The 27,889-nt window shown below is 45.3% G+C and overlaps 1 protein-coding gene and 2 pseudogenes across 3 annotated transcripts in view; 2 read left to right on the forward strand and 1 right to left on the reverse strand.

The window, feature by feature from the left end:
• The window catches only part of myo5b (myosin VB), a 101,739-nt gene that overhangs the window by 20,869 nt on the left and 52,981 nt on the right, over nucleotides 1–27,889 (forward strand). Inside the window, exons 2-6 of the mRNA XM_083639363.1 lie at nucleotides 12,868–12,978; nucleotides 16,537–16,705; nucleotides 18,822–18,966; nucleotides 27,026–27,182; nucleotides 27,680–27,823. Coding sequence (XP_083495489.1) covers nucleotides 12,868–12,978; nucleotides 16,537–16,705; nucleotides 18,822–18,966; nucleotides 27,026–27,182; nucleotides 27,680–27,823 — 726 coding nt within the window. The remainder of the gene's footprint in view (nucleotides 1–12,867; nucleotides 12,979–16,536; nucleotides 16,706–18,821; nucleotides 18,967–27,025; nucleotides 27,183–27,679; nucleotides 27,824–27,889) is intronic.
• Nucleotides 6,827–7,963, forward strand: LOC310778713 (carbohydrate sulfotransferase 6 pseudogene; annotated as a pseudogene). Its single transcript has one exon. The product of its transcript is annotated as a carbohydrate sulfotransferase 6 pseudogene (transcript).
• On the reverse strand, nucleotides 22,274–25,141 carry LOC310778714 (AP-2 complex subunit alpha-1 pseudogene; annotated as a pseudogene). The gene has a single exon. The product of its transcript is annotated as an AP-2 complex subunit alpha-1 pseudogene (transcript).

Raw genomic sequence — 27,889 nt, forward strand, 5'->3', positions numbered from 1 at the left:
TCGTTAACCCTTTCAGCAAAGTTACGTTATACACTATCTCTCAGGTTATAGAAGGGTGTTTCAAACACGCCTTTGGTTTTAGAATGCTTTTCCAGAGGGTGCCTTAGAGATTCCAGGAAGTCCATGGATTTTCCTGTGCTATTCACCTTATGTAGCCACGCCCATTTGACCTGGTTGTGTGGCCGTCCCAAAACTTCCGGTTAAAAATAATAATAAAATAAAATAAAAAATGGCTGCGCTGCTCCAATATCATCTAACTCTGAATGAACTAATAATTTAGCCAATTGTATGTAACATACCAAATAAAAGCAAATGGCAATGTCTAAGAATGCAACGCCATGTAACTGGCTCGTTAAGTCTCGCATTCCAGGGAATTACGTTAACGTCTGCGGGTCTTTATTGACGTTAATGGCTCGCGCTGCGAGTATACTCACTACACTGTATAATCACTATACTGTATAATCACTATACTGTATAATCACTATACTGTATAATCACTACACTGTATAATCACTATACTGTATAATCACTATACTGTATAATCACTACACTCACTGTATATTCACTACACTGTATAATCACTAGGGGTGGGACAAAATATCGATACTCACGGTATCGCGATATTTCCACTTGCGATACGTTATCGATACACTGGCACCAAGTATCGATATGTTTATTTAAAAAAATAAATAAATAGATTTAATAAACAGGCTAAAATATTATGCTGTGTGTGGTAGTTCAAACATAGTTTCAAGTTGACGTTTATTTATGTTTGTAGTTGAAACAAAAACATAAATACTGTAGGCTACATGAATGGAAATGTTTGATCATTAATATCTACTTTTAGAAATTATATAGGTAGGTAGGTTATATAGGTTTTCTTGTTTTAATAATAATAATAAAAAGACTTAATGTGTAACTTTTCCTCCGTGGTATCGAAAATGGTATGAGTGAGTGAGTGAACTCTGAGAGAGTTCATGTCAATTCTGCTAATAAATACATAATACCTGCTTCTTGCCTTTTAGGGGTATTTTTTTCTCTTCAGTTACACAGGTATCGTGATGTATCGTCTTCCAATATATCGATTATCGCAGTATCGCAGTATCGTGATAATATCGTTATCGAGGGCCAAGTATCGTGACGATATCGTATCGTGAGCTACTCAGCGATTCCCACCCCTAATAATCACTATACTGTATAATCACTACACTCACTGTATAATCACTATACTGTATAATCACTATACTGTATAATCACTATACTGTATAATCACTATACTGTATAATCACTATACTGTATAATCACTATACTGTATAATCACTATACTGTATAATCACTATACTGTATAATCACTACACTCACTGTATAATCACTATACTGTATAATCACTACACTCACTGTATAATCACTATACTGTATAATCACTATACTGTATAATCACTATACTGTATAATCACTACACTGTATAATCACTACACTGTATAATCACTACACTCACTGTATATTCACTACACTGTATAATCACTACACTGTATAATAAGAAGCACAATACAGATGCAAATCTAGACTAGTGCTGCACGGCTCTTTGTCAGTTGCATATTGTAACGATTGATAAATATTTTACTCCCTGAAAGTGTGAACTATTTCTGTGAGAGAGCAGTTTGTCTCAAGCACACACTCCCCACGAACAAAGGCCGTCATTGCTGTAGTGGAATAACTGAGCTGCATACAGCTGGAAACTACAATGGTTTTCCCGTATAATTCTGATTTTCATATTTGCCCAGCTGATGAATGTCTTGACACTTCTTACTTGTTTACTGGTAAGAGCTGGAACACAGTTAACCCTATAAGACCTGATGCAGCGTCTGCGTCGTTAACCCTTTCAGCAAAGTTACGTTATACACTATCTCTCAGGTTATAGAAGGGTGTTTCAAACACGCCTTTGGTTTTAGAATGCTTTTCCAGAGGGTGCCTTAGAGATTCCAGGAAGTCCATGGATTTTCCTGTGGTATACTGAGGCGTGGGAGCAGGAAGTCCATGGATTTTCCTGTGGTATACTGAGGCGTGGGAGCAGGAAGTCCATGGATTTTTCTGTGGTATACTGAGGCGTGGGAGCAGGAAGTCCATGGATTTTCCTGTGGTATACTGAGGCATGGGAGCAGGAAGTCCATGGATTTTTCTGTGGTATACTGAGGCATGGGAGCAGGAAGTCCATGGATTTTCCTGTGGTATACTGAGGCGTGGGAGCAGGAAGTCCATGGATTTTCCTGTGGTATACTGAGGCATGGGAGCAGGAAGTCCATGGATTTTTCTGTGGTATACTGAGGCATGGGAGCAGGAAGTCCATGGATTTTTCTGTGGTATACTGAGGCATGGGAGCAGGAAGTCCATGGATTTTCCTGTGGTATACTGAGGCATGGGAGCAGGAAGTCCATGGATTTTTCTGTGGTATACTGAGGCATGGGAGCAGGAAGTCCATGGATTTTCCTGTGGTATACTGAGGCATGGGAGCAGGAAGTCCATGGATTTTCCTGTGGTATACTGAGGCATGGGAGCAGGAAGTCCATGGATTTTTCTGTGGTATACTGAGGCATGGGAGCAGGAAGTCCATGGATTTTCCTGTGGTATACTGAGGCATGGGAGCAGGAAGTCCATGGATTTTCCTGTGGTATACTGAGGCATGGGAGCAGGAAGTCCATGGATTTTCCTGTGGTATACTGAGGCATGGGAGCAGGAAGTCCATGGATGTTTCTGTGGTATACTGAGGCGTGGGAGAAAGAGGAAGGGCTCAAGGCAACATGGAGTTTTGTAAACAAAAGGACAGTATACACGTCAACCTCCCTGCTCCCTCATGTGTGATGCAGTCGAAGTTTGGGCTAGACAATGAAAAGCTATAATAGGTAAAATATATAGGTAAATATATGTCAAATACATAGGTAAATATAGGTCAAATACATACCTGTAGGTAAATTGCTGCTCTGAGTGTTAAACCTTTGTGAAAGTGACATTGTAGTTACTGTCATCTCCATTCTCTCTTCCAAAGTAAAAGTAATACTTTTACTTATTGACTTTGGATGTCCTCCGTCATCCCAACTCTGCTGTCATAACAACCAGTTCTTATTTTCCACTATTTCTTTAACTATTTTTTTTGACTATTTTTGGTTGGAATTAAGATGGCAGAAAGGCAATGCTGTGTTTTGCTATGCAAATTACTTTCTGGTTTCACTGAAGTAGATTTGCATTGAAGCAACTGCACACAGTGACATCATTCTGCACTTTTTTCCCCCTCACCGTGACGACTGCGAGTGGAGCTGCTGAATCATTTCAGCTCTCATATCTCGTAATATCTCGTAATATCTCGTAATATCCATCCTTATAACGTTTTGATGAATTTATGAAGGACTTATAGCCAGGATCAGTTTGAATTTATATCAGTCTGGACTTATAGGATCAGTCTGGGCTTCCAGCCACCCAGATAGATTCACTGGGTGGCAGTACTTGCCTTGACAGCCCCTTTCAGACATGCCCTGGAACTCTGCAGTTGCCCGGAGGGGACCCGGGTGGCGGTGTATCTATAGGCTCTTTCACACACAGATCGCGCAAAATTGCAGTTCGGAAAGCCCGCAAAGCCTGGCAGCCTCGCCACAGAAATTGCTTTCACACACAGGCCAGCAGGACCGCCACATTCCCGTCCCGCGGTGTCCTTTCAGGCGACAGCCACTGCTCCCGGATTGAAAGGCGAGCCGCTGGAGGCATTTCCACTCAGCTCCTCGCTCAAATTAATATTTTCATAGGTTAGTGTAGCCTAGCCTACTGTATGATGAACGAATTAATTCAACAACCAAACATCGCTGAGGTGCAGCTGCGGTTGTTAAGGATAAGCTGATAAAGCTGCGCTCATTAAGGATCAGATAAAACACGAAAGTGTTGTCCACATGCATGGTAACAAGGCTTTCAATATTCATCTGATCGACTTTATGCATCACAGACACACCATCATGTAGCCTATTAGGTAGGCTACAAGGCTAATTCTTTTCTTTTGGTTCCAGTTTTTTGTAAAGCAAATTATTCCCATCAAGTAGCCTAATTAGGGGCCGTTCTGAAAGACGACACCCGCATATCAAACAGCTGCAGTCTGCATAACGTTCGTCGGGGGAACAGTAGCCTATAGACTACTATAACGTTAGTAGTTTTTGTAAGGGAATGCACAGAGCTGATTTCGAGAGGGAATATCCTCAGACCAACTCGCCACAGACAGCTATAGCCCTCTGAAGCTTATTATTATATCCGTAAATTTTACCTACTAATGTCAACATCGTTTGAGCATAAAGCCTAACCGCACGGAGCATTCCTCCTGGCGTCCCTGCAGTCATGATTGTATAGGCTACTTTTTTTACTTTCACTCGTGCACTTTCTTGCTACATGAGGTGATTTCCCCTGTAATTTTTTTATGAATGAGCTGACCATTCGCACCTTTTCCGGCTCGCTGCGACGACGCTTTCAAGTGGAGGCGGGTTGCCTGCTAAACCGGCGCTGTGACTACCTACCGTGGCGGGACAAAAGGCGTAAAACAATTATCCACCAACGCGCTTTCACGACTTTCACATCGGAGGCGCGAAATCCTATTTTCCGTGCATTTTTCGGCTTTCAAGGTCGGTGTGAAAGAGCCTTATGAACACAATTTGGAGAGCTATGTGCGCTCCCGTGACCCTCCTACGACCTCGCCTCTGATACCAGATAGTAGGCTAGTATCAGGGGCGAGTCGGTCCCCCTCCCCTCCAGAGTGCTGTGATGTAGCTGAGCTAAGCGAGTGGGAGGAGGCGGGGGAGCCAGAGAGAGAGAGAGGCAGCGTGACAGGTTATTATAATATAAATAGTTGATGTGAATGAGCGAGTGAGCAAACATCACGCAGTTTCAGTTTCTCCAAATGAAGCTCGAACCTGCTCCGTGTGTCAGCCAACAGGCTGTATTGAAACGTTGGCTTTGCTCTGCAAACCTTCACGCAGCAGCACACCACCTTCACAATATACTCAGGCATTTTTAGACGCAAGGGTCATCCTGCTTCCCAGTATTGGACATCGCTATGTAGGATATCTGGATCTGGTTGCCTTTGATTTCACAGCGTTTGTGAACGATTCGCACGCAGAACCGCAATGTCAACACAAAATCCAAGCAGTGTCAAGTCAGTCAGTATAAAACGGAAACTTCCGCGTACAACCTTGGCAATAATGGCAATTAAATACATTAAATGTTTTTTGTGTGTGTGATCTGAAAGTTACCACACATACGGCTATTGGCCTGCAATGGCCTCACCCAGAAAGGATGACATCACTGATGACATCAGCATGGATGACATCACTGATGACATCATCACGGATGACATCACTGATGACATCATCACTGAACTTATAGCTCACACACTCACACTCACACTCGCACGCACGCACACACGTGGCACGCACGCACGCACGACGCACACACACACACTCACGCGCACGCACACGCACACACACACACACACACACACACACACACACACACTTATAGTAAAAAGATGTGAAGGGAAACTTACTCTTTTTATGCCTCCGCCGGCGATAGCCAGGCCGGAGGCATTATGGATCCGGGTTGTCCGTCCGTCCGTACGTACGTCCGTACGTACGTATGTCCGTCCGTACGATGTTCGTTAACGCGATATCTGAGGAACGCCTTGACGGAATTTCATCAAATTTGCCTCAAACATCGACTTGGACTCAAGGATGAACTGATTAGATTTTGGTGGTCAAAGGTCAAAGGCCAAGGTCACTGTGACCTCTCGAACGCCATTTTCAAGCTTGTTAGTGCAACATCTCAGAAATGCCTTGACGGAGTTTCATCAAATTTGCCTCAAACATCGACTTGGACTCAAGGATGAACTGATTCGATTTTCGTGGTCAAAGGTCAAGGTCACTGTGACCTCACGAATGCCATTCCCAAGTTCGTTAAAGCGATATCTCAAGAACGGCTTGATGGAATTTCTGCCAATTTGGCTCAAACGTCGACTTGGGCGCAAGGATGAAAGGATTACATTTTGGTGATCAAAGGTCAAGGTCACTGTGACCTCTCCAATGCCATTTTCAAGCTTGTTAACGCCATATCTCAGGAATGCCTTGACGGAATTTCATCAAATTTGCCTCAAACATTAACTTGGCCTCAAGGATGAACTGATTACATTTTGGTGGTCAAACTTCAAGGTCGCTGTGACCTCACGAACGCCATTCCCAAGTTGGTTAACGCAATATCTCAAGAACGGCTTGATAGAATTTCTTCTGATTTGGCTCAAACCTCCACTTGGACTCAAGGATGAACTGATTACATTTTGGTGGTCAAAGTTCAAGGCAACATCTCAGTAGCGCCTTGACGGAATTTCTACCAATTTGCCATAGCACTGATGATGTCATAGACAAAGCACTGATGCCATCACAATTGCTTGAGTGACATCACTGATGACATCATTGGTGATGTCATAAAGGTCAGTCTATATAAGTTGTGGGAGTATACTGTCCAGCACATATACTGTCCAGAGCACCGAAAAGAAGGAGCCATAAAACACCACCAAATTGTCCAGAGAGCACCGCTCGCTGACTGGCTGTCGTGACTGTTGCACAGGAAACACGGACGAGAATCCTCTGTGACTTCACAGCTCCAGAGAGAGAGAGAGGGAGAGAGAGCTCCACAGACAGCACCCTGCAGAGAGAGAGAGAGGGAGAGAGAGCTCCACAGACAGCACCCTGCAGAGAGAGAGAGAGGGAGAGAGAGCTCCACAGACAGCACCCTGCGTTACCCCGACATGCTGCGCCTCAGAGCCAGCATGACTCCTCGCTGCAAGCTGAAGGTGAGGCTGCTGGCGTTGTTGGTGGTGCTGCTGTTGTGCGCTGTGTTGTACGTCTGCATGTACCAGCTGCATGTAGCAGGCACACAGCTACCCTGCAGCCCCGCCCCCTCCGAGCACAAAGTCCACGTGCTGCTTCTGTCCTCGTGGCGCTCGGGCTCCTCCTTCCTGGGCCAGGCGTTCAGCCAGCACCCATCCGTCTTCTACCTGATGGAGCCTGGCTGGCACGTGTGGACCGCGCTGCGCGGGTTGGGTGCCGGGGTGCTCAGGTTGGCGGTGAGGGACCTGTTTCGGAGCGTGTTTCAGTGTGACCTGTCGTTCATGGAGGCCTACTTGCCGGAGCACCATGACATGTCCTCCCTGTTCAGGTGGAGTGGCAGTCGAGCGCTGTGCTCGCCGCCCGCCTGCCCTCTCACGCCCCGCGGCCACTTCAGCAACAACAGCGAGTGCCTCCGGCAGTGCAAGGGCCGCAGCCTGCACGGCGCCGAGGAGGCCTGTCGCTCCTACAGCCACGTGGTGCTGAAAGAGGTGCGCTTCTTGGAGCTGGAGTCCCTCTACCCACTCCTCCAGGTCCCCAGCCTGGACCTCCGTATTATCCACCTGGTGCGAGACCCGCGGGCCGTGTTGCAGTCCAGAGAGCACTTGCCCAAAGCCTTCATATCCGACGACGCCGTCCCCCTGTTCCGCGTCATGCAGGAGATCTGCCACAGCCACGTGCGCATCCACGAGAGTGCCGTCCTCAAGCCCCCGGACTTCCTGAAAGGCCGCTACAAGATGGTGCGCTTCGAGGACATGGTGCGCAACCCGCTGTTCGAGATCAACGCCATGTACGAGTTTGTCGGTCTGGAGATGACCACGCCGCTGCAGGAATGGATCTACGATGTTACACATGGGAAAGGCAAAGGCACCAAGGCCTTTGAAGTCACCTCGCGAAATGCCACCGAAGTGATGCAGGCGTGGCGTACCTCGCTGGCCCACAACAAGGTCAAGCGTATCCAGGACGTGTGTAAGGGTGCCATGTCATTGCTAGGTTACAGGATGGTCAACAGCGACAAAGAGCAGAAGAGACTTGACTTGGACCTCCTGGTTGATTGATTGATTGATTGACTTTATTAATGGATATAGAGACAACAACAAGATCCAAGGGATAGCATGTAAAAGTGTAAACACTTATTTCCAACATGGTCCCCGATGTTCTAAAAACAGGACAGACAATAACGTCCTGCCAAGGGAACATTCGTTCAGCTGGCTCCCACCCAAAACAGAACATCCCAATATTGTTTAGAACATAACTGACTGACTGATGATGATGATGATGATGATTATGCTTATGATTATGATGATGTAATGTAATGACAGAGACGTAATTACTAATTATTAAAGTCTATTCAATAAAAGCTGTACTGGGTATATGAGTATTAAATCATAGTACTATTGGACAGGTCTTGCTCAACTGAAGGAAAAATTGGCGTGATGTCCTGAGCTGCAACTGTATCATCAGGCAATGTGTATGTAGGCTAACAGAAAAACATTGCTATCCACATGATATGAACCTGGATGGTGCCAGTGTCCCCAAGGCTCTGGTCCCACAGAGGAGGGGGGAACGTCTGGGATGGAGACAGGATGCTCGCTAATGTCATGGATTTACATGGGAGGTTAGGCAGCATAGTTACAGCTAGGAAGCTGTTTGCCTATAGCTCCATGTATGGCATTTGAACCACTAAAACTACAGTTGAACACACTGCAAAATCTTTATCTAAACATACACTTACACACACATACACACACCTCTATCACACACAATTATCTCTCGCTGCCACTTGGGGCCGACAAAGTGTGAAGTTGCCTAATGCAGGTATGAAAAGCATCACTGAGGACGCCACAATGTCTATGACATCACTGATGATGTCACAATGCCTATGACATCATCAGTGCCCATGACATCATCAGTGATGTCATAAAATGATTTTGGTCAATAGTGATGTCACTGATTACATCGCTGATGATGCCATAGACATTGTGACATCATTAGTCATCACTGACATCATTATTGAGCAAAATCATCTTATGACATCACTGATGATGCCATAGGCACTGATGATGTCATAGGCATTGTGACATCATCAGTGGCACAAAAATTTAAACAGACCACTTGCTCACTTTTATATAAATAAAGGATACACAATATACACAAATAAATGAATTGAGATTTATTTGAACAGTCATTTTCTACATTATGTCATGTTAAATAAACTTAAGAATTTAAGGTATTTAGAGAGGAAAAAACTCCCGTCTGTTGTTAGTGCAGTCAAACACTCAGACATGTTGCTGGGGTTTAGCGGCTCATTTGTACTTTACTGGCTGTTTTTGAGACCTTTTTGGTGAAAAAAATATTTTCATCTGATATTTTTATGTGACTATTCGAGCCTTTTTTGTAGCCAGGTGTGGCAGGAAGTGTGGGAGGACTAGGAGCGCGTGGCTATACAGTGCAGATTTCAGCTAAAAACAGGGTGTAAATGACGTCTTTTCAAATCAACTTGGCATCTCAGGGCTTGTGGAGACTTGAATTATACCATGTGACAGGATTATACCAGCACGTAACAGGATGTGAGCTACCAGAACTGCAGGAACTGTACAATCAGCGGTGCCTCAGGAGGTCCCTGAAGATCATCAAGGACACAAACCATCCCCACAACAGCCTGTTCTCCCTGTTACCCTCAGGGAGGAGATACGGGGTCCCAAAAGCACGAACAAATCGCCTGAGGGACAGTTTCTTCCCTCAGGCCACGAAGACTCCTTAACACACACAAATAAACAATCATGTAGTAGCTGCTACCATTACACATGATAATTATGCCTATGTTATTTGCACCTGTGCAAACAGAATGTTTAATTATGTTTTAAGGTGTCTATGCTAGAAAAGAAAAGGAAAAGTTTACTGTTATTGCTTGTTATGCCTCCGCCGGCGATAGCCAGGCCGGAGGCATTATGGATCCGGGTTGTCCGTCCGTCCGTACGTACGTCCGTCCGTACGATGTTTGTTAACGCGATATCTGAGGAACGCCTTGACGGAATTTCATCAAATTTGCCTCAAACATCGACTTAGACTCAAGGATGATCTGATTAGATTTTGGTGGTCAAAGGTCAAGGTCACTGTGACCTCTCAAACGCCATTTTCCAGCTTGTTAACGCGATATCTCACGAATGCCTTGACGGAATTTCATCAAATTTGCCTCAAACATCGACTTGGACCCAAGGATGAACTGATTAGATTTTGGTGGTCAAAGGTCAAAGGCCAAGGTCACTGTGACCTCTCGAACGCCATTTTCAAGCTTGTTAACACGATATCTCAGGAATGCCTTGACGGAATTTAATCAAACTTGTCTCAAACATCGACTTGGACTCAAGGATGAACTGATTAGATTTTGGTGGCCAAAGGTCAAAGGTCAAGGTCACTGACCTCTCGATCGCCATTTTCAAGCTTGTTAGTGCAACATCTCAGAAATGCCTTGACAGAGTTTCATCAAATTTGCCTCAAACATCGACTTGGACTCAAGGATGAACTGATTCGATTTTCGTGGTCAAAGGTCAAGGTCACTGTGACCTCACGAATGCCATTCCCAAGTTCGTTAAAGCGATATCTCAAGAACGGCTTGATGGAATTTCTGCCAATTTGGCTCAAACGTCGACTTGGGCGCAAGGATGAAAGGATTACATTTTGGTGATCAAAGGTCAAGGTCACTGTGACCTCTCCAACGCCATTTTCAAGCTTGTTAACGCCATATCTCAGGAATGCCTTGACGGAATTTCATCTGATTTGGCTCAAACCTCCACTTGGACTCAAGGATGAACTGATTACATTTTGGTGGTCAAAGTTCAAGGTCACTGTGACCTCACGAATGCCATTCCCAAGTTCGTTAAAGCGATATCTCAAGAACGGCTTGATGGAATTTCTGCCAATTTGCCTCAAACATTAACTTGGCCTCAAGGATGAACTGATTACATTTTGGTGGTCAAACTTCAAGGTCACTATGACCTCACGAACGCCATTCCCAAGTTGGTTAACGCAATATCTCAAGAACGGCTTGATAGAATTTCTTCTGATTTGGCTCAAACCTCCACTTGGACTCAAGGATGAACTGATTACATTTTGGTGGTCAAAGTTCAAGGTCACTGTGATCTCACACACCCAATGTCCAAGCTCTGTAACGCAACATCACAGGAGTGCCTTGACGGAATTTCTACCAATTTGCCTCAAATGGCGATTTGGACTCAAGAATGAACTAATGGCGGAGGCATAAGTCCGCGTTGCGGTCGTTCTAGTTTATTAATAATAAATTGCACTACTCCCCACACTGCTTCAAAAAATGAATGTCTCATCCCATGACGATGCTAATTCACCATCTCTACCTGCATAGTATCAGTCTTCGCACCTTTATAGTATTAGCACTGTTGACTGTGACACAACACAAGCTTATTTGATATGCCTCCATCTGGCTCTGGTGACACGGCTGTTGTCTTTATGAAACTGGATTAAAAAGTGCTGTGCTCAGCATGCCCCTCATGGGTCTGTGTTGCCTCTCTGGCATGATAAGGGACAGTAGTGAGGCGCTCAGCTCTTTCTGAGTGCAGCGGGGCTGTTTGATATCAACACAGTCACATCACAGCGGGGTGGGGCTTCAGTTATGATCATGTGATCATAATATGATCACGTGTTGCCTCTTGCAATTTTCTCATTTCTATTTCTGAAAACATTAGTCACATGATCAGTGTTTGGGTATGAGGCCTTTGATTGGTCACAACAAGCAACAGACATGATGACTCATGAGCAGAGCATCCTTCATCTCCAGAAGCCAGATTAAACCTCTCAGATATCTTCCTCTACCTGAATTATTCCATAAACTTCATGCATTATCATCAGAGAACTGTTAGAGACACAAAGCGTCAAGAAATGGGATCTACTGAAGTACGAATAAGCGAGTCGATTTATAATATGCTAACTGGACCAAAATAATTTCCTAAAGTGTGTAAAAGAAAGAAGTCACAGGTGGAATATTGTCTACTTCATTGGTTCACAAACTGTGGTCCAGGGGGCTCCTCCGCCTGGTGGTCCACCAGAGATTTTTTTTTTTTTTTATCTTTTTCATTTTTCATTTTTTTTTACAGACAGCAACAGTTTTTACCACATTAACCCTGAGGAGTAGCCAGCTTACGCCGATTTTCGGGAATATCGTGATAGTCGGGAAATATAAAAAAAAATGTAATGTACAGGCTCAGTTTTAAAGCCAGAGTGAAGTTTCTGGTGTCATACTGTATGAAACTAGAAGAGCTGTCCTAAGCCATCGATTGGTACCATGTGATGTAGGGGTGCTCCGATCCGGCTAAGCCACGATCCGATCCGATTCCGATTCCTGGGGTCACGATCTGATTCCAGAATCTAGAATCGATTCTCAATTATGTAGTTTTATATTGCAATAACACACAAATCTAAGACAAAAAATGACAAATGTATTAATGCTGAACTATGCTGAAGTATTACAGTCAGGGCCTAAATTCATTTTGCAAACTAGGGGGGAATTCCCCCCTTATGTTCTTCAGATAAGCTGGATTTATAGGCTGGGGGGATCTGTAGACTTTGAGAAGGATTTATAGATTTTGGGGGGAATACATTAACCAGAGTTCTTAAGTGCAAGAGGTGGTGGCACCGTGGCAGTACAGTACACAAATGACATGAACATTTGGACACTTATTCAGCCGGTATCTTACATGTTGCGTTCAGGTGCACTGTAAAAAAAATATAAAAAACAATACGAAGAAGAATCGATTCTTGGGAGTGTGTGTGTGTGTGTGTGTGTGTGTGTGTGGGGGGGGGGGCGCGGTTGTATACGCAGTGGAAGTGGTCCCTGGGAAATGTAGTTTGGTACATAGTGGTACTTGGTGGGAAAAGTTTGGAAACCCCTGGTGGAATCATCAATTGATGAGACATGTTTGTGTTGCAGTATACCCGGGTGTGGATTCCAGACCCAGAGGATGTGTGGAGGGCTGCAGAGATCACCAGAGACTACAAGGAGGGAGAGCCAGTGCTGCACCTCAAACTGGAGGATGAATCGGTATTTAGCACCCACTTCCTGTTCCTGTTAGAGGGGTTTTCAAAGTCTGAGACTGTGGGCCTCCCCCCAGGCAAAGCTTGGAAAAAGGTGCCCCCCCCCCCTTCCTTCCTGCTCAATTCCTGGGTGCTTATGGAATCATGATTCTGTTATTTGATCCCATAGACACTCAACAATTGAGCCAAGATAGCCTGACATTGCTGTTTGACTTACTTAAGACGACACCAAATACATTAAAATGGTCTGTCTGAAGGCATTTATTTGTTTCTGTCTCTGGGAAAGTGGGGACAATTCCCCCAAACTACTGAATCTCTGAACTATCTCTTTAACCAAATAACACACATTCAGGCCATTCTATGTGACCTCCTTTTGAAAACTGATGTAATATCTTTTCCATTCCATTCACTGAGCCTCCCCTGAAACTGCATGGAGCCCCCCTGGGGAGGCCCGCCTCCCACTTTGAAAACCACTGCCCTATGAGATACAGAGCTGCACCTCAAATTGGAGGATGAATCGGTGTGTTTTCAAAAATCTGTGTCATAAATCATTTTGTCGAATAGTGTATCGTAGATGCTCTAAGATGTACTATTCACACTATCCTTCTGTTTTTTTGAGCGCTGACTCAACTACCGTATATTTAATGCTGACAATATGAAAAATCTCATTTTGCTACAGTATCTATCAGCAAACGTTTTTTTGTTTTTTTTCTACTTTTATGATTGGGACTTTGCTAACAGCTCCTACACATTTGTGCTTCTACTTTTTCCACTCTCGTTCTGCGTGGTGTTGTCTTAAACTTTCAGCTGCCTATGGACCATGAAACCCCGCCTTTGCTTCACTGTGATTGGTCGTTTATCAACAAAGCCACTCCATATTTATTTTGATGTAAAAATGGTGGTAACATTTTGAAAAAAATGACATGCCCTTACTTACTCTTTACTGTGTGCTATTTGTGATTATAGTCTGAGTTTAATTCACCCTTTGTGGTAAGCTTGTTAATAGGTGTATAGATATCCAGAGCGTCGCCTCCCCATCACTCACACACACCTGGCAGAGAAATGGAAAGAAGAGTTGGGAATTGAGTTGTCGGAAACAGATTGGCAAGAGGCGGTCTCACTGGTGCACTCATCATCAATATGTATTAGGCACGGGTTGGTACAGTTTAAAGTTCTACATAGGCTTCACTTATCGGCAAGCAAGCTGGCCAAGTTACTGTATATCCTGGTTTAGACCCAAACTGTATTAGGAGCAGTCGACTCCCAGCTACCCTCAGTCACATGTTCTGGCTGTGCCCCAAACTGACCCCACTCTGGACAGGTGTATTTAACACATTTTCGTTTATGTGCGACAGAGTCATTGATCCCAATCCATTGACCGCTCTGTTTGGTGTAGTCCCACAGGAGACATCAATTCCAACTCACCAAGCTGAAGCTATAGCATTCTCTACATTACTGGCTAGACGTCTAATACTCTTCAGCTGGAAGAAGGTTAGGGCACCATCCCACAAGCGCTGGGTAGAAGAGGTAATGTCCCATCTCAAACTAGAACAGCTTAAACACACTGCCCGAGGCTCCACCCAGAAGTACCTTAAGATCTGGAAACCGTTTCTGTCCTACTTCGAGACGGAGTTCCCACAGGTTACAGAAGCGTAGCATTTTGTTTTGTTTTGTTTATTCGTCAATTGTATCTGTGTATGTATTTGTGTTCTTGTCCTGACCGGTTTAATTGAATTGATATTGGTTTTGATTTATTGAGTAGTGTTGGTATTGTTGTGGGTTTTGTTTTTGTTTTTGTTTTTGTCCTGTTCTGTCTGTGTTAATTTGGAGGACCGAGTGCTGTGAAAAACCAATAAAAACATTTGAATAATAATAATAGGTGTAGAGACCCTTTTCACGGGGGCCATTTTGTGTGGAAAAGGCAGCTTAGTGTTTACCCTGCCTTTTCGACACAAAATGGCCCCCGTGAGAAGGGTCTATTGTAACGGTGCAAACGCACCAAACGCGGTTCAACAGCAGCAAAGTACCTGGAAGTAGGGCTGTGTGATAGGACTTCAAATCTTCCAAAACCTCGCAATTATTTCAAACTCTTACCTCGATTACGATTAATGAACAATTATTTATTTTATATCTGTTTTTTTTTGTAACACTGCCCTCATAGTTCTCTGACAGGTACTGCACTCTTTGTTGGCTCTGTTTTTCCGCTCGTGTCGTCCTCCATGCCGACAGCCTCGCTTTGAGTAAACGCCTGAACGCCGACTAATGTTAGTTGGACGCGGCGGAGGCACCTGACTGAGCAGTGGGGAAAATATTAACCAAATTAACATTCATTATTAATTAAATTAATTTACATGAGCAAGATTAAAGGCTGAATTATGCTCACCCTGCCGGGAAGGGCGCGGGGGTGGAGCGAGGGGCGGGCGCGTCAAATTACGTAAATTTGTTGGGCGTGGTTATTCGCTAGCTCTGTCGGGCGCTCGTGTTGCGCCTGATTTTTTTTCTAACAGCGCGAGCTTCTCTCCAAACATGGCCGCTTCCGAGCCACTGAACCCTGAACACTGAGCTGTGTTTTCGCCACATTTCTTGACCCATGTGGTAGGCTATAAACTTAGATTTGCAACTGTTCGTTTTTAGTCATTTCACCAAGTAAATGTGTTGTGTTGAGAGCATTATTGAGAGAGATTAAAAGCAGCACAGAGTAGTAGGCTATCAGGGCTGAGAAGTAAAAACGGCTTTCAGTAAAAACAAGTTTGGTGAGTCCTTCATGTGCTGATGTGCGGTCGTTTGAGAGTGAAAGCGCACTCAGTACTGCACAGCGTTTCATTGCGACTTTCCACGGGCTGTTCTCACCATTGTACAATACATGCTGATCACTTTCTGAGTATAATGGCATCAGCCCCAGCGCGAGGTCTGCACGGTGACTCACGGAGACTCGCGGGGCCCCACCCCCACGGAGCTTTGCTCGAGTATAAGAGCACCTTAAGGAGTTAGAGGTTCAAAATGTGGGTTTTGATACACTTTCGGTTAATTGCCCAGCCCAACCTGGCATGGAAGTGCAGCCAGTTTCCTTTCGCCACCCTTGTTAACACATTAGAGCGTTCAGACCGGCTGCGTGTTGCGCCCTGCAGCGGCAGATTCAACGTCTGGTCTATTTTTTTGGCGCGAGCGTCTGTGTTAAGCCAGGCAGGAAGTTAGTACAAGTTGTGAGTGACCAGCGGAGCAAAGCAACGCGTGTCTGGTGTGAACGGCCATGCTCCTGCCCGGCTGAATTTACGATTGGCGGCACTTTCGGAGCTGGTGTCTTTGCACCGTAACAGCTGAAATTATCTAACGTCCATTTCCCAGATTTTAACTCAATGGCGATGGTGAGGGATGAGTTAGACCTCACCTTAAATCAAACAAATGATTTTTAATGATGTTCAAGCCAGGGATCCTGAATGATCTGAAGCACTCTTACCTCTGATGAGAAAATACATGCAGCTTTTGTCATTTGGAAGTGACAGACGTCATATATGCTATTTGGATTTCTTTGGGATTCATTGTGCTTTCTCTTTGAACGTCCTAGCCTCTGGAGTACCCCATTGGTCCCAAAGACCCTCTTCCTTTCCTACGAAACCCTGACATCCTGGTCGGGGAGAATGACCTCACCGCTCTCAGCTACCTGCACGAACCCGCTGTCCTGCACAACCTCAGAGTCCGCTTCCTGGAGTCCAACAACATCTACACGTACTGCGGTCAGTCTCTGTGCCCGCTAAGATCAACCAGAGTCAATAAATACATAAATACAAAATCTGATATCTGTGAGAAAAAAGAGAAGCAAGTTCCTCAGGCAGGTTGTATTCAAATGCCTGGTGACCTTTGGTCTTTAGCTTGACTTCTGAATGACCAGAACACCTCTGCCATCTCATTGTTAAGACAAAACCAAAAATCTGAAATCTGAAATCTGAACCAGGCTTTTAAAGGGGCTATATATTAAGATTTTGACTGTTCCATAGCCCATCATTACCATAATATAAACACTAACAGGGTAGCTGATCAATATCTGTGACTCAATGTTTACTTGACCAGATGTCAAGTCGTTACTACTGACCATGTTCCAAATTGGAAATGCCATTGGAACAGTAATGCCTTACTTTGTTACTTTGTTTACTCAACACTTATTGATTTCTCCATGTGTTTATGTTTTCCATAGTAACCTGGCACTGCATGATTTGGAAAAACTCCCACATTCCTTGGGTCATCTGGCTATTATAGTATTATGATTAGGGGTGCACCGATCACGTTTTTTGCCACCGATCACCGATTGCCAATCGCCTATGGGAAATATCTGCTCAACCGATCATCTACCGATCACCGATCACCGATATATAAACTCCTCAAAAAAAGTTTGGAAACGTTATTTCGGTCGATTATTTCTCCCCTTTAATAATACCAATTGGCATTGTATTTTATATTGTTGGAAAGCCTGATTAGTGATAGGGCTTCTTTTTTTTATAAAAAATAAAAATAACAATATAAAAAAATATCGGCAATCAGCCGAAATATCGGCAATCAGCCGATCGCATATTTGAGGTCAAAATCGGCCGATACAGATTGCTTGCCGATCGATCGGTGCACCCCTAATTATGATTCATACTCAGTTAGGTACTACCATGGGCTGATGCCACCAGTTCACCTACTTAAAGGAGAAAGCCACATAAACCTAAAGGATTTGCTACAAAGCAGTTACTGCTGATCTCTGGGCCCATTTTGTTTAGTATATTTCTCTTATTCAGACAGCATCATGTCACATTGACATGTTTCCACTTCCAGTGCAGACACAATGGAGTTTAGCTTTCTAAAGCACCAGCAGTAAATGTCAGGTTTTGGTGTCAGCCCCTCACAATCAGAGAGCACAGAGCTTCTTTCCAGACTACTTTTTTCATTGTTATTATGTTTACTGGCATCAATAGATTGTATTGAACCTTGCTTCCCACACAAACCAGGATCCTCCTACCTGTGAATTCAATGTTGGGGTTACAACTTAGCAGCCATGCGAACATTTCTTATCACATCTGAAGTTAAACCTGATCATTGTATCTGGCTAGTGGATTTATTTTATTTTGCAGTTTATTTAGTTTATTGCAGTTTATACTTTCATTCTGTCTTTTGCAACAATGTAAAATCGCATGCTCGATTTCTCGGGTGAAGACTCTGGAGGCGATGCGCCATGGGTGCACTTTTTGGGGGGGTTGTGACCAAAACATGTCAACTTATGCCAGGTCATCCCCATCATCAGTGGGTACGACATCACTTGATGATTGTGGGGCATTACATGAGATCATCAGTGGTTATGACATCATCATCCTTAAAGTGGCTCAGTTTTTCCCAGTTGACCCTTGCCCCGCTGCCCCCAAAATCAGACATCATCACTGATGACATCACAATTGCTCAAGTGACATCACTGATGATGTGATGGGATATCATCAGGGAAGGGATGCTGATCATGTCACAATGGCTCTGTGGGTGTTAAGGCCGTAAAAGCATAAAATATCGCTGTAGTGCCCCCCCCCCCCCCCCCCCGTGAGCGTATTTGTTCAGTTTTTCTCCCCACCAGATTCATTCCAGACCCCAGAAAAGTGTTTCAACAAATTTTGGAGGCGATCGGAGCAACGGCCGGGAAGATAAATGTGCTCAGACGGACACAAACATCGTGATTATATCTACGGGTGAACCTAAAGCATGCAGAGAGATGTTCCTCTCACTGTACCGGCAAGGCACTCATCTTCGGTGTCGTTGGAGAACATACTGTGTGGGGCTTGCAGTCAGGGGGAAGTGACATGTTTTGTTGACGGAGCACTCTGTCTTTAGGGATCGTGCTGGTGGCTATCAACCCCTATGAGCAGCTGCAAATATATGGAGAGGAGGTCATCAATGCCTACACTGGCCAGAACATGGGCGACATGGACCCACACATATTCGCTGTGGCCGAGGAGGCATACAAGCAGATGGCCAGGTAAGGACCGCGTCCAAATACACATAGGATGAAAGGCCAAACTGATCAGTCACTATGTCAGTTGTTTTTATGCGATTGTGGTCTGCTTTTAAGGAATGGCATCGTATGCTATTCCTGGGGTGTCAAACATATGGCCCGGGGGCCAGATCCATCCCCCCCCAAAGGGTCCAATCTGGCCCACAGGATGACTTTGCAAAGTGTAAGAAATTGCACTGAGAAGTCCTTCAATCCAATGTGATGCACTTGTGAAGGCTAAGAGGTGCCAGGTTTCAGGAGCAAGTTACATATTAAGTAGCCTATTCATGATTTCTGTATTCCTCACTAAATTGTAAACTATTTTCACGACCCTTGCTTGACTTTAGAGAATTGCACATTTGCCGTCAATTGTAATTCACAGTTCCAGACAGTCGATTTGATCATTTGTTTGATGGTAGCTGAGATAACCCTATGTGAACACGTGTTCTTAAAATCTATTTGGAGGTTTTGTCATTTATAGGTTATTGATTTTCTTTGTCTGGCCCATTTGAGACCAAATTGGGTCACATGTGGCCTGTGAACTAAAAGTTTGACACCTCTATAGGCAGTAGTACAATAACAAACACATGTACTCTATATCTAGAATATGTATAGTATAGTATCTACTGTACTATATTTAACTATGTAACTAAGAATTTTAGGGATGCAATATGAAGATAAGATAACTGATTGCTGATCTGTATAAAAACAAGTTTCTATGATAATCAAATGTAATACTGAAAAACACATGTCAACACTGTGAATTTGAAAAAGCAATTTCTTTATTTCCAAAACATTTGGAAAAGTGCATAAATCATAGATTTATCCTATCCTATTGATTCCTCTCGATATGAACATTTTGGCCGATACCCATATGTTTGCTGATATATCCCTAAAGGATGTCTAAAATGTGTTTTGCGCCAGAGATATTTGTGCAACTGTTGGTGTAGGTGGATAATTGCAGTGCTCAGGTCTACATCACGGTGGATCACCCTCCTACATTTGCCTGTTCAATGGAAAACAGTATATAATTACAGTCTACCCATCACGACTCTTTCTTCCTTCACTGCTTGCTTTTTTGCAGCCGAGTTATGGCAACTGAATATAGAATACAATGGCTTAGCATTGCATATGAAGCACTAATGCAATACCTCCAGAGTAGGGCTGGCGATGTGATGTGGACAAAAAAAAAATCATATCTCTCTTTTTTTCTATGCTGAATGGCGATGCACAATATCTGTATTTTCTACAAAGTGTGCTAAATGTTCAGTTGAAAGCCAAAGCCACATGTGAGATGTCACCAGCACTTTTATTAAAACAAACTGTGATCAAAATAGAATGCAAATAGTTTCCTTCCCTGACTATTGGTGCTTTGACAAAATATTTACATGAGATTTTTCATAATTAAATTAAATTAAATTAATTTATTTGTTCGATAGGGGACAGGTGTACATTAACACATTGAGTGCCACAGCGCTTCAGTAAAATTGTCTGGAGCCTGTGCCAGATTCACTTCCATTCAGTTGAAAACAGCTATAGAATTTTTTCTATTATGGCTATATTAACGGGGCTGGACTTTAATGAAACATTGAACACTCCTGCTTCTTCCAAAGAAGAAATTTTGTTTCTAGACAGTTCCATTATGAAATGACAGCCTCTCAAAAAAGTGCACTTTCAAGGGTTTTCTGTCGTTTTTTTTTACTTTCCAAGATATAGTCCCTTTTATGAATACCTTTTGCACTCTAATTTCGAGCACATTCACTGACTCTGGCTGGTGTTTTCTGATGTGGTGGCGTGTGGTGTGGTTTCTGTGCAGCCTGTGTGCCACACACCCCTCTCCCCCCCCCCCCCCCCCCCCTCTCTCCACCTCTGAGCTGCGGGCTCCTCCCCACATGCACAGAGTTTGTTTTCTCGACTCCGTTTTTGCCCCGGACAGATCCCAGCGCCCATCAAGGAAATGATGCGCGCTGGCAAACGCGACTGAACGAAAAGGCTTGGCTGTTCGGCTTCGGATGCTGGCTTTCTAGGAAATCGTGTGGAGATAGATAGAAGCATAAGAGCTCAGTTGTGAGCGCGGATGCAGCCGAGCCCACTCTCCGCTGTAGTGTAGACAGCAATATATACGGCTCTGGCAGAAAGCATGCATCGGTTTCCACTTTGATCACGGCTTTCTACGCTGTCTCCTGTACAAAGTAAAGGATCTGAGGTGGGTGGAGCAGCTCCTGTGACGATGTTTAAGGTGGCGCCGTGTGATCCCTTGAAGGGATTCATGCTCACTGGCTAGGTACGACCTTAAACAGCAGAATTATGGAATAATATGAATTATGATTTTAGGACGTCCACAGACGTCCTTGGCACTCCTCGTTACTTTTTTTTAGGACGTCCACAGACGTCCTTGGCACTCAATGTGTTAATGAACATTAAAAAAAATGTAAATGCATGACAATTGCAGTCACAAGACTGGTTTCCATTGTTAGTCCCCCTGCCAGATGATACAGGCTTAGAGTCCTGATAGGGGTAAACAAATAACATAGTGCAACAAATACATATTTAAAATGTAAACAGAATGAAAAGTGCAAGTATGCAGAAATATACAATCCGATACTAAGAACCTGAGTTTGAGATTTACATAGCTAAGTGTAAAGTGCAGAGTACAAATATACAGGAATATACAGTCAGATACTAAAACCTGAGTTTGGGATCAACAATACAGCTAAAATGTAAGATTTACATAGAAGACTTACTCAACAGATATAAGAAAATAAAAAATACAGTCTATAATAATCATCAGGAATGTGGATATGGCCATAAAACTCTAAAAAGCTAATGTTTACTGTATCCTCAGTAAGCCTCTTCATTTCCCTTTACAACGCTGTCTCATTTGTAAGGATCTTGCATTTGTGGGATGAGCAGCACAGCCGATTATGCGGGTAGCGCCAAAGTCAAAACGTGTGTGTGTGTGTGTGTGTGCGCGCATGCGCATGCGTGTGCGTGTGTGTGTGCATGCGCCGGGGGGTGGGGGGGCTGTGTTGCCAGATCTCGTGAGAGAAACAAGCAACCAGGCCCCAAGCTCGTCCCTCACCCCGGGCTGGAGTAGCTCAAAGACCTGGCTGCCCGCCCCTCCCACACAATATGGAAAAACCGGAGGGTTTGCATGTCTGTGCAGAGCAGGTTCTCATATTTCAAATGTGGGGTGGAGGTGGTGTTTGAAGGGTGGCTGGTCTTGGTGGTCTGGTTTGTGGGGGGGGGGGGGGGGTACTGGAAGTACTGGTCTTGATGGAGCTCCTGGACTCTAGAACTGTTGGGCCAGCAGCTGACAGAGGTGCCTGGACACAGTGTCCTTACTACAGCGCAGAGTCAGACGATAGTTCTGTTGTTGGGCATTGGGCTCCAGTCTCAGCAAAAAGTCGAGTCGCTGGCTCTTGGTCTGGATCACCCCAGCACAAACGTAGTTCTCCGCTTTTGGATCTACATTGTCAAGCAGGGCTGTGCCTAGACCCAACAGCTTGGCCTTAACTACTTCTGCGTCCATGTCGTGGCTGGCTTGGAATATCTTCTGTGCTTCCTGCTGGGGCTGGCTGAGCTGTTTCCAGTGCTGAAAGAAGTCGTCTGAGGCCATCTCAGTGGGCTGCAAGAACTTGTTGATGGTGACTGGCAGCTTGAGGGTCAGGTTCTGTAGATCTCCTCCATATCTGAACTTGATGTTAAGCAGCGGGGCGTCGGAGAAATCGGCCAGACACTCAATGGTGAGAACCTGTTGGACCTGGGCTCCTCCCTCCACCTGGGGCTCCACTGGCTTGGTCTGAACATTGAGCTGAGACTGTAGCTCCCCAGGACAGCTGACTGTAGTGGTGAAGCTGGCAAACTGCACTGACGTCTTGTTACCATAGAATAAGCACATTCTCCCCGCATTCTGGTGGTACTCTGACTTGATGCCAATCTGCAGCAGCTGGTTCTCGAACAAAACTCCATTGTTCTTGCACACAAATTTGTTGAGAAGCTCATCTGCCTCAGACAGAGGAGGAGCAGGATCCTCAGAGGAAGAAACAGAGCCTAGGGAGCCATCATCATGCATGGCAGTGGAGGGAGCGGCGGGCCCGGAATTGGAGAATATATCCACCAATATATCCAATAGGCCCCCATCGCTGGGTGTGGCAGAGCACACTGGACCAGTGGAGTGTAGCCCGAGAAGGTCTGCTGTTGGGGAGGGGGTGGAAGGATTGGAGGCAGCCATGACACCTCCTCCATGCAGCTCCCCGCCCTCCCTCTTGCCCTCCTCCAGCTCAGACACAGAAATGGCACCGGGGCCCCTCTTCTTCTTCATCTTGGCTAAGATGGAGGACTCTCTCTCTGGGAAGGGAGGCATCACCTCCAGAACGGTGGTCAGCAGGTCAGTGGATGGATCGATGGAGGAAAGCTCGAGATATTCGACGGCGCGCTGCTGCAGCTCCACGTCGGCATTGCGGATTTGGCTGTCAGAGCGCAGTACCTCCTGGATAGTGGCCTTGGTCTCTGGAAACAGGTTGATGAACTTGATGTAGGCCGACAGCAGCAGCGCCCGGGTCGGCACCGAGCACAGGTGAAACTTAGAGTGGACAAGGTTGAACTGGACCAGGGGGCTGGAGCGCGGGTCACCAGCAATGAGGTTGCCAAACTCTCCCAAAATGTAGCCTCCAACCTTCACCATATTCTCATGGCAGGCAGGGGCCTGCAAGGTTTCAAAGGCGGTCTTGGCGGCGTAGCACTGCACATCCTTTCGTGCGTTGATGACAATCTGGATGACGCGATACCACACATCTTCGCTGACATAGTCTCCGGCGATGCGGATGAGGTTGAGGATGGTGTCCACATACCAGGAGTAGTCCATGGCATACTTCTCCGCCAGGATGGCAACCTTCAGAACCATCTCCTCTCTGATGGAGTAGTCGGCTGTCTCCAGGTAGCTTAGCATCTCCGCCATGATCTGCTTGGCATTGCTGCGATCACACATGGCATACAGCAGGTCTGCTGCCCTCTGACGAACACTCACATCCCTCTCAGTCTTGAGGGCATTGATGACTGTCTCGATGTGTGCCTTGATGGCTTCGTGGGAAAACTCTGAGCTGGCCAGATTGCACATGCTCTCCAGAGCCAGGTAGCGCAGGTTGGTCTCCCTGTGCTGCAGAAAGTGACCCAGCTGGTTACAGGCCCGCACCAGGAGGTTGGGCTCACTGTCATAGTGGATGATAAGGGAGATGGCCTCGAACAGGATAGCATTTTTTGCATTGGAGTATTGCAACATCTTGGATTTGAGCGATTCCTGGGCCTTGTTGAGGATGGTCTCCAGACACTCCACCAGGCGGGCCTTGACAGCGTCATCCTCTGGCAGCGGGTAGCACTGCAGCAGGCGCAGGAGCTTGCAGGAAAGCCACGGTGCCGGGACAAAGTAGTAGCTGTAATCCCGAAGGTCAGCAGAGGCCGACGACACAATCCGGCTGAGTCGAGACACGGCCAGGGAGACGCAGGTCTTGAACTCATCTGGGTTCCTCTGGCTCAGACAGGTGATCAGAGAAATGGCTGCTGACACCACGCCCATGTGGTGGTCATAGAGGAGGGGCACCACACGGGACGTCCACTCACCCATCAGCATCAGGTCAGGAGAGGTATTATAAAGACGCAGCAGACACAGGGCAGCCGACTGCTTCACACTGTCCATGGTATCACCATCAACCAGGATGCGAGGGATCTCACTGATGAAGGCCTCGGCCATCTCACGGCTGCCCACGTTGGCGATGCAGTGCAGGGCCAGACACATGAAGGTGGGGTTCATGCTGGACAAGTCATTCTTGATGGCATTGTTGATCAGAGGGATCAGCTCACTGTTGCTGTTCACCAGCACTGAGATAAACAGGTAGCCGATCTGTTTCTCTGTGTACTTGTTGGAGCTGAGCAGGTTGACAGCCTCCATGTGTCCCAAGTTGATGTCATGGCCAAGCAGGAAGATGTAGAGCAGCTTGCAGACGTACTTCTTCTTGTTGTAGCCGTCCAGAGTGTTGTTCCCCTTAAACTTGGAGCGAATGTTGGCCAGCTCCTTATTGATCCGTTTGACCTCTGCTTCCTTGCTCTTACAGTTTCTAATGTCCGATATGAACATGGTTAATCCCTTCATCTCGACCGGCATGGTTGCAGGTTGCGCTCTGCTCACTCCTCACAGCCTTCTCTGTAAAAATACACTGATGTTGGTCGGCTTCAAACCGCCCCTAGCTGGAGGATGGTGTTCTAGTCAGCTAGTAAGGCCAGCTGATAAGCCCTTAAACAGTGGCAACTAGCTACGTAACAGTTCCAGTCGTTAGCTAGAACTTTATGATCAGCTAGCAGGCTCGCTGTCGGCTTGTGGGTGTCTATTCCAGATAGCTTTTGCTGGATTAGCTGGATGGCAGGGGTCGATCAAACTGCAGCAGGGTATCCCATCTACAGTAAGACTCAATGTAAAGGAATCTGCCCAGTATGTGGATGTTCCTGAGAGGAATACAGGCAGAGAATTGTTGGTGAAAATAATGTCACAGAATGTAAGTTGTAACTGGAATATATCACCAGTTGACCGTAATCACTCAGCAAACGTCTTAATTTCCATATGAAATGGTAGCACAGGTATCTTAACACTGGCTAAATGTGCTAAATATGATGTCCTCTATAATTGATGTATTGTAATCTAATTCTCCAGCCTCCTCCACATCACTGATGACATCACTCATAGACATTGTGACATCATCGGTGATGTCATTCTTCTTCTTCTGTGGTGATTTATGAAGGTTGGCATCCTTTATGTTGCATTACCGCCTCCTTCTGGATTTATCCATCCACTGTTTACCTACATTCTCTCCCTCTCATCATTCAGTGGTGGGAGTATATGCATTGTGGCATCATCAGTGACTTGACATCATTGTGACATCATCAGTGATGGCAGTGCTCTGGGCAGTGTAATGTCATCAGTGATGTCATCAGTGATGTCACTCGAGCAATTGTCGTGTCATCATCAGTGCTGTAATAAATCCTCCTGTGTTGTTTTATGGCAATCCTTTATTACCGCCTCCTGGATTTATCCATCCACTGTTTCCCTACATTCTGTAAATCAGTTCCTCATCTTCCTGTCCTCCGTCCCCCTTCGCGCCAAATTGTAATAAATCCTTCTTCTTCTTCTTCTTCTTCTTCTACTTCTACTACTACTACTACTCCGACTACTACTAGACTACTAGTACTACTACTACTACTGGCTTTCCGGCAGACTGGATAGCACATTGCTGCCTCTCAGAATATTACACAAATTCCAGACTCGGAGGTCCGACCCCTCCTCAATGCTCCTCCCTCCGGCCGCCTCGCTCTCCTATTCGACCGCCATGTTCCCGGACGTCTCGGTCGTGCCAGCGCGCCGACCTCCCTCGCTGCTCGACGGCTCCCGCTTCGAATCCTGCTCGACGGCCTTCGGTGACCTGTAATAAATCCTTCCTGGCTGAAGCTATTATATAAGTCGTGGGAGTATAAGTAGGCAGAAGAGGACAAGTGGCGCATCATCTCCAGAGTAAGTGGTGGGAGTATAAGTAGGGAGAAGAGTACATCTCCAGAGTCTCCACCCTAGGAATCGATTCCTAGTACTGTAAGTGGTGGGAGTATAAGTTGAACTAATTACGTCAGCATGCTTCCACGGGTGGTCAAGAGTCACTTTATAGAGCTCACCAGTTGCGTGACTTTCTGTGACGTCTCCAGCCCCGGAAGACAATTCCCCATTCATTTTCTCCATAGACATTTAGAAAAATCCTTATATAACTCGTGTGAAGGCTGGAACCAAGCCAGCCAGTGACCTACTGAATCATGAGCGAAACATTTAATTTGGTGCAAAAATAAAAACGGGGGGTACATCTTTTTTTATTTTTTCACGGCTTAGACACAACAGGCAGCCATATACAAAGCATTGCCTTTTCGAAGGAAGTGGAGCACATAGTCAAGGATCATGTTTTTTTTTCAAACTGTTCACATATGGTCACAAATATCTCTGTTTCCTCTGTAGAGATGAGAGGAACCAGTCCATTATAGTGAGCGGAGAGTCGGGGGCAGGGAAGACTGTCTCTGCGAAGTACGCCATGCGCTTCTTTGCCACTGTGGGGGGCTCAGCTAATGACACAAATGTGGAGGAGAAAGTGCTGGCCTCCAGCCCCATCATGGAGGTGAGTGGCCCTGGCTTCAATATATATATATGTTTTTTTAATTAATTAATTTTTAAAACGAACATTTGAATACAAAATAAACACACAAAAACGTTTCCTGACTCTTTCTAACAATAAAAGAAAAATAAAACTGTTATATTAGACTTCAAGTACTGACGGGAGTAAAAAAGGTCAAAAAAAGCCCTCAAATCATTAATTTAAATGAGATATTCCTCTAAATATCGCTAAAAATGTAAAAAAAAAGACCTCAAAATTTGGGCCAAGATGGGCCCAGCCTACATTTGTTGAGCCCACCCAAAACTGAAATCCTGGAGCCGCCCCTGCCACTACACCAACTTTTTGGGAGTTTGGCCATTACCAGTGCGCAAAAGTTGGTATAGTCCTTCATATAGGACATCAGAAAATGAAAGTCCAGACATTATCTACTGTACGTTTTACCTGTAACTCACTTTGTTGTATGATGGTGACCCACCCTGCTCGTCTCTCTGTCACTCAAGGCTATTGGAAATGCAAAGACCACCCGTAACGACAACAGCAGCCGCTTTGGGAAGTACATCCAGATTGGCTTTAGTAGGCATTACCACATCATAGGTGCCAACATGCGCACTTATCTGCTGGAGAAGTCTCGGGTTGTCTTTCAGGTGAGTTTGGTTTTGCTGTTGCATTGGTCGGACGTGCTTCAGACTAGACGGTGTTTTTCATTCCTG

Source organism: Poromitra crassiceps, assembly GCF_964638095.1.
Source record: "Poromitra crassiceps genome assembly, chromosome: 6".
NCBI lineage: Eukaryota > Metazoa > Chordata > Actinopteri > Beryciformes > Melamphaidae > Poromitra > Poromitra crassiceps.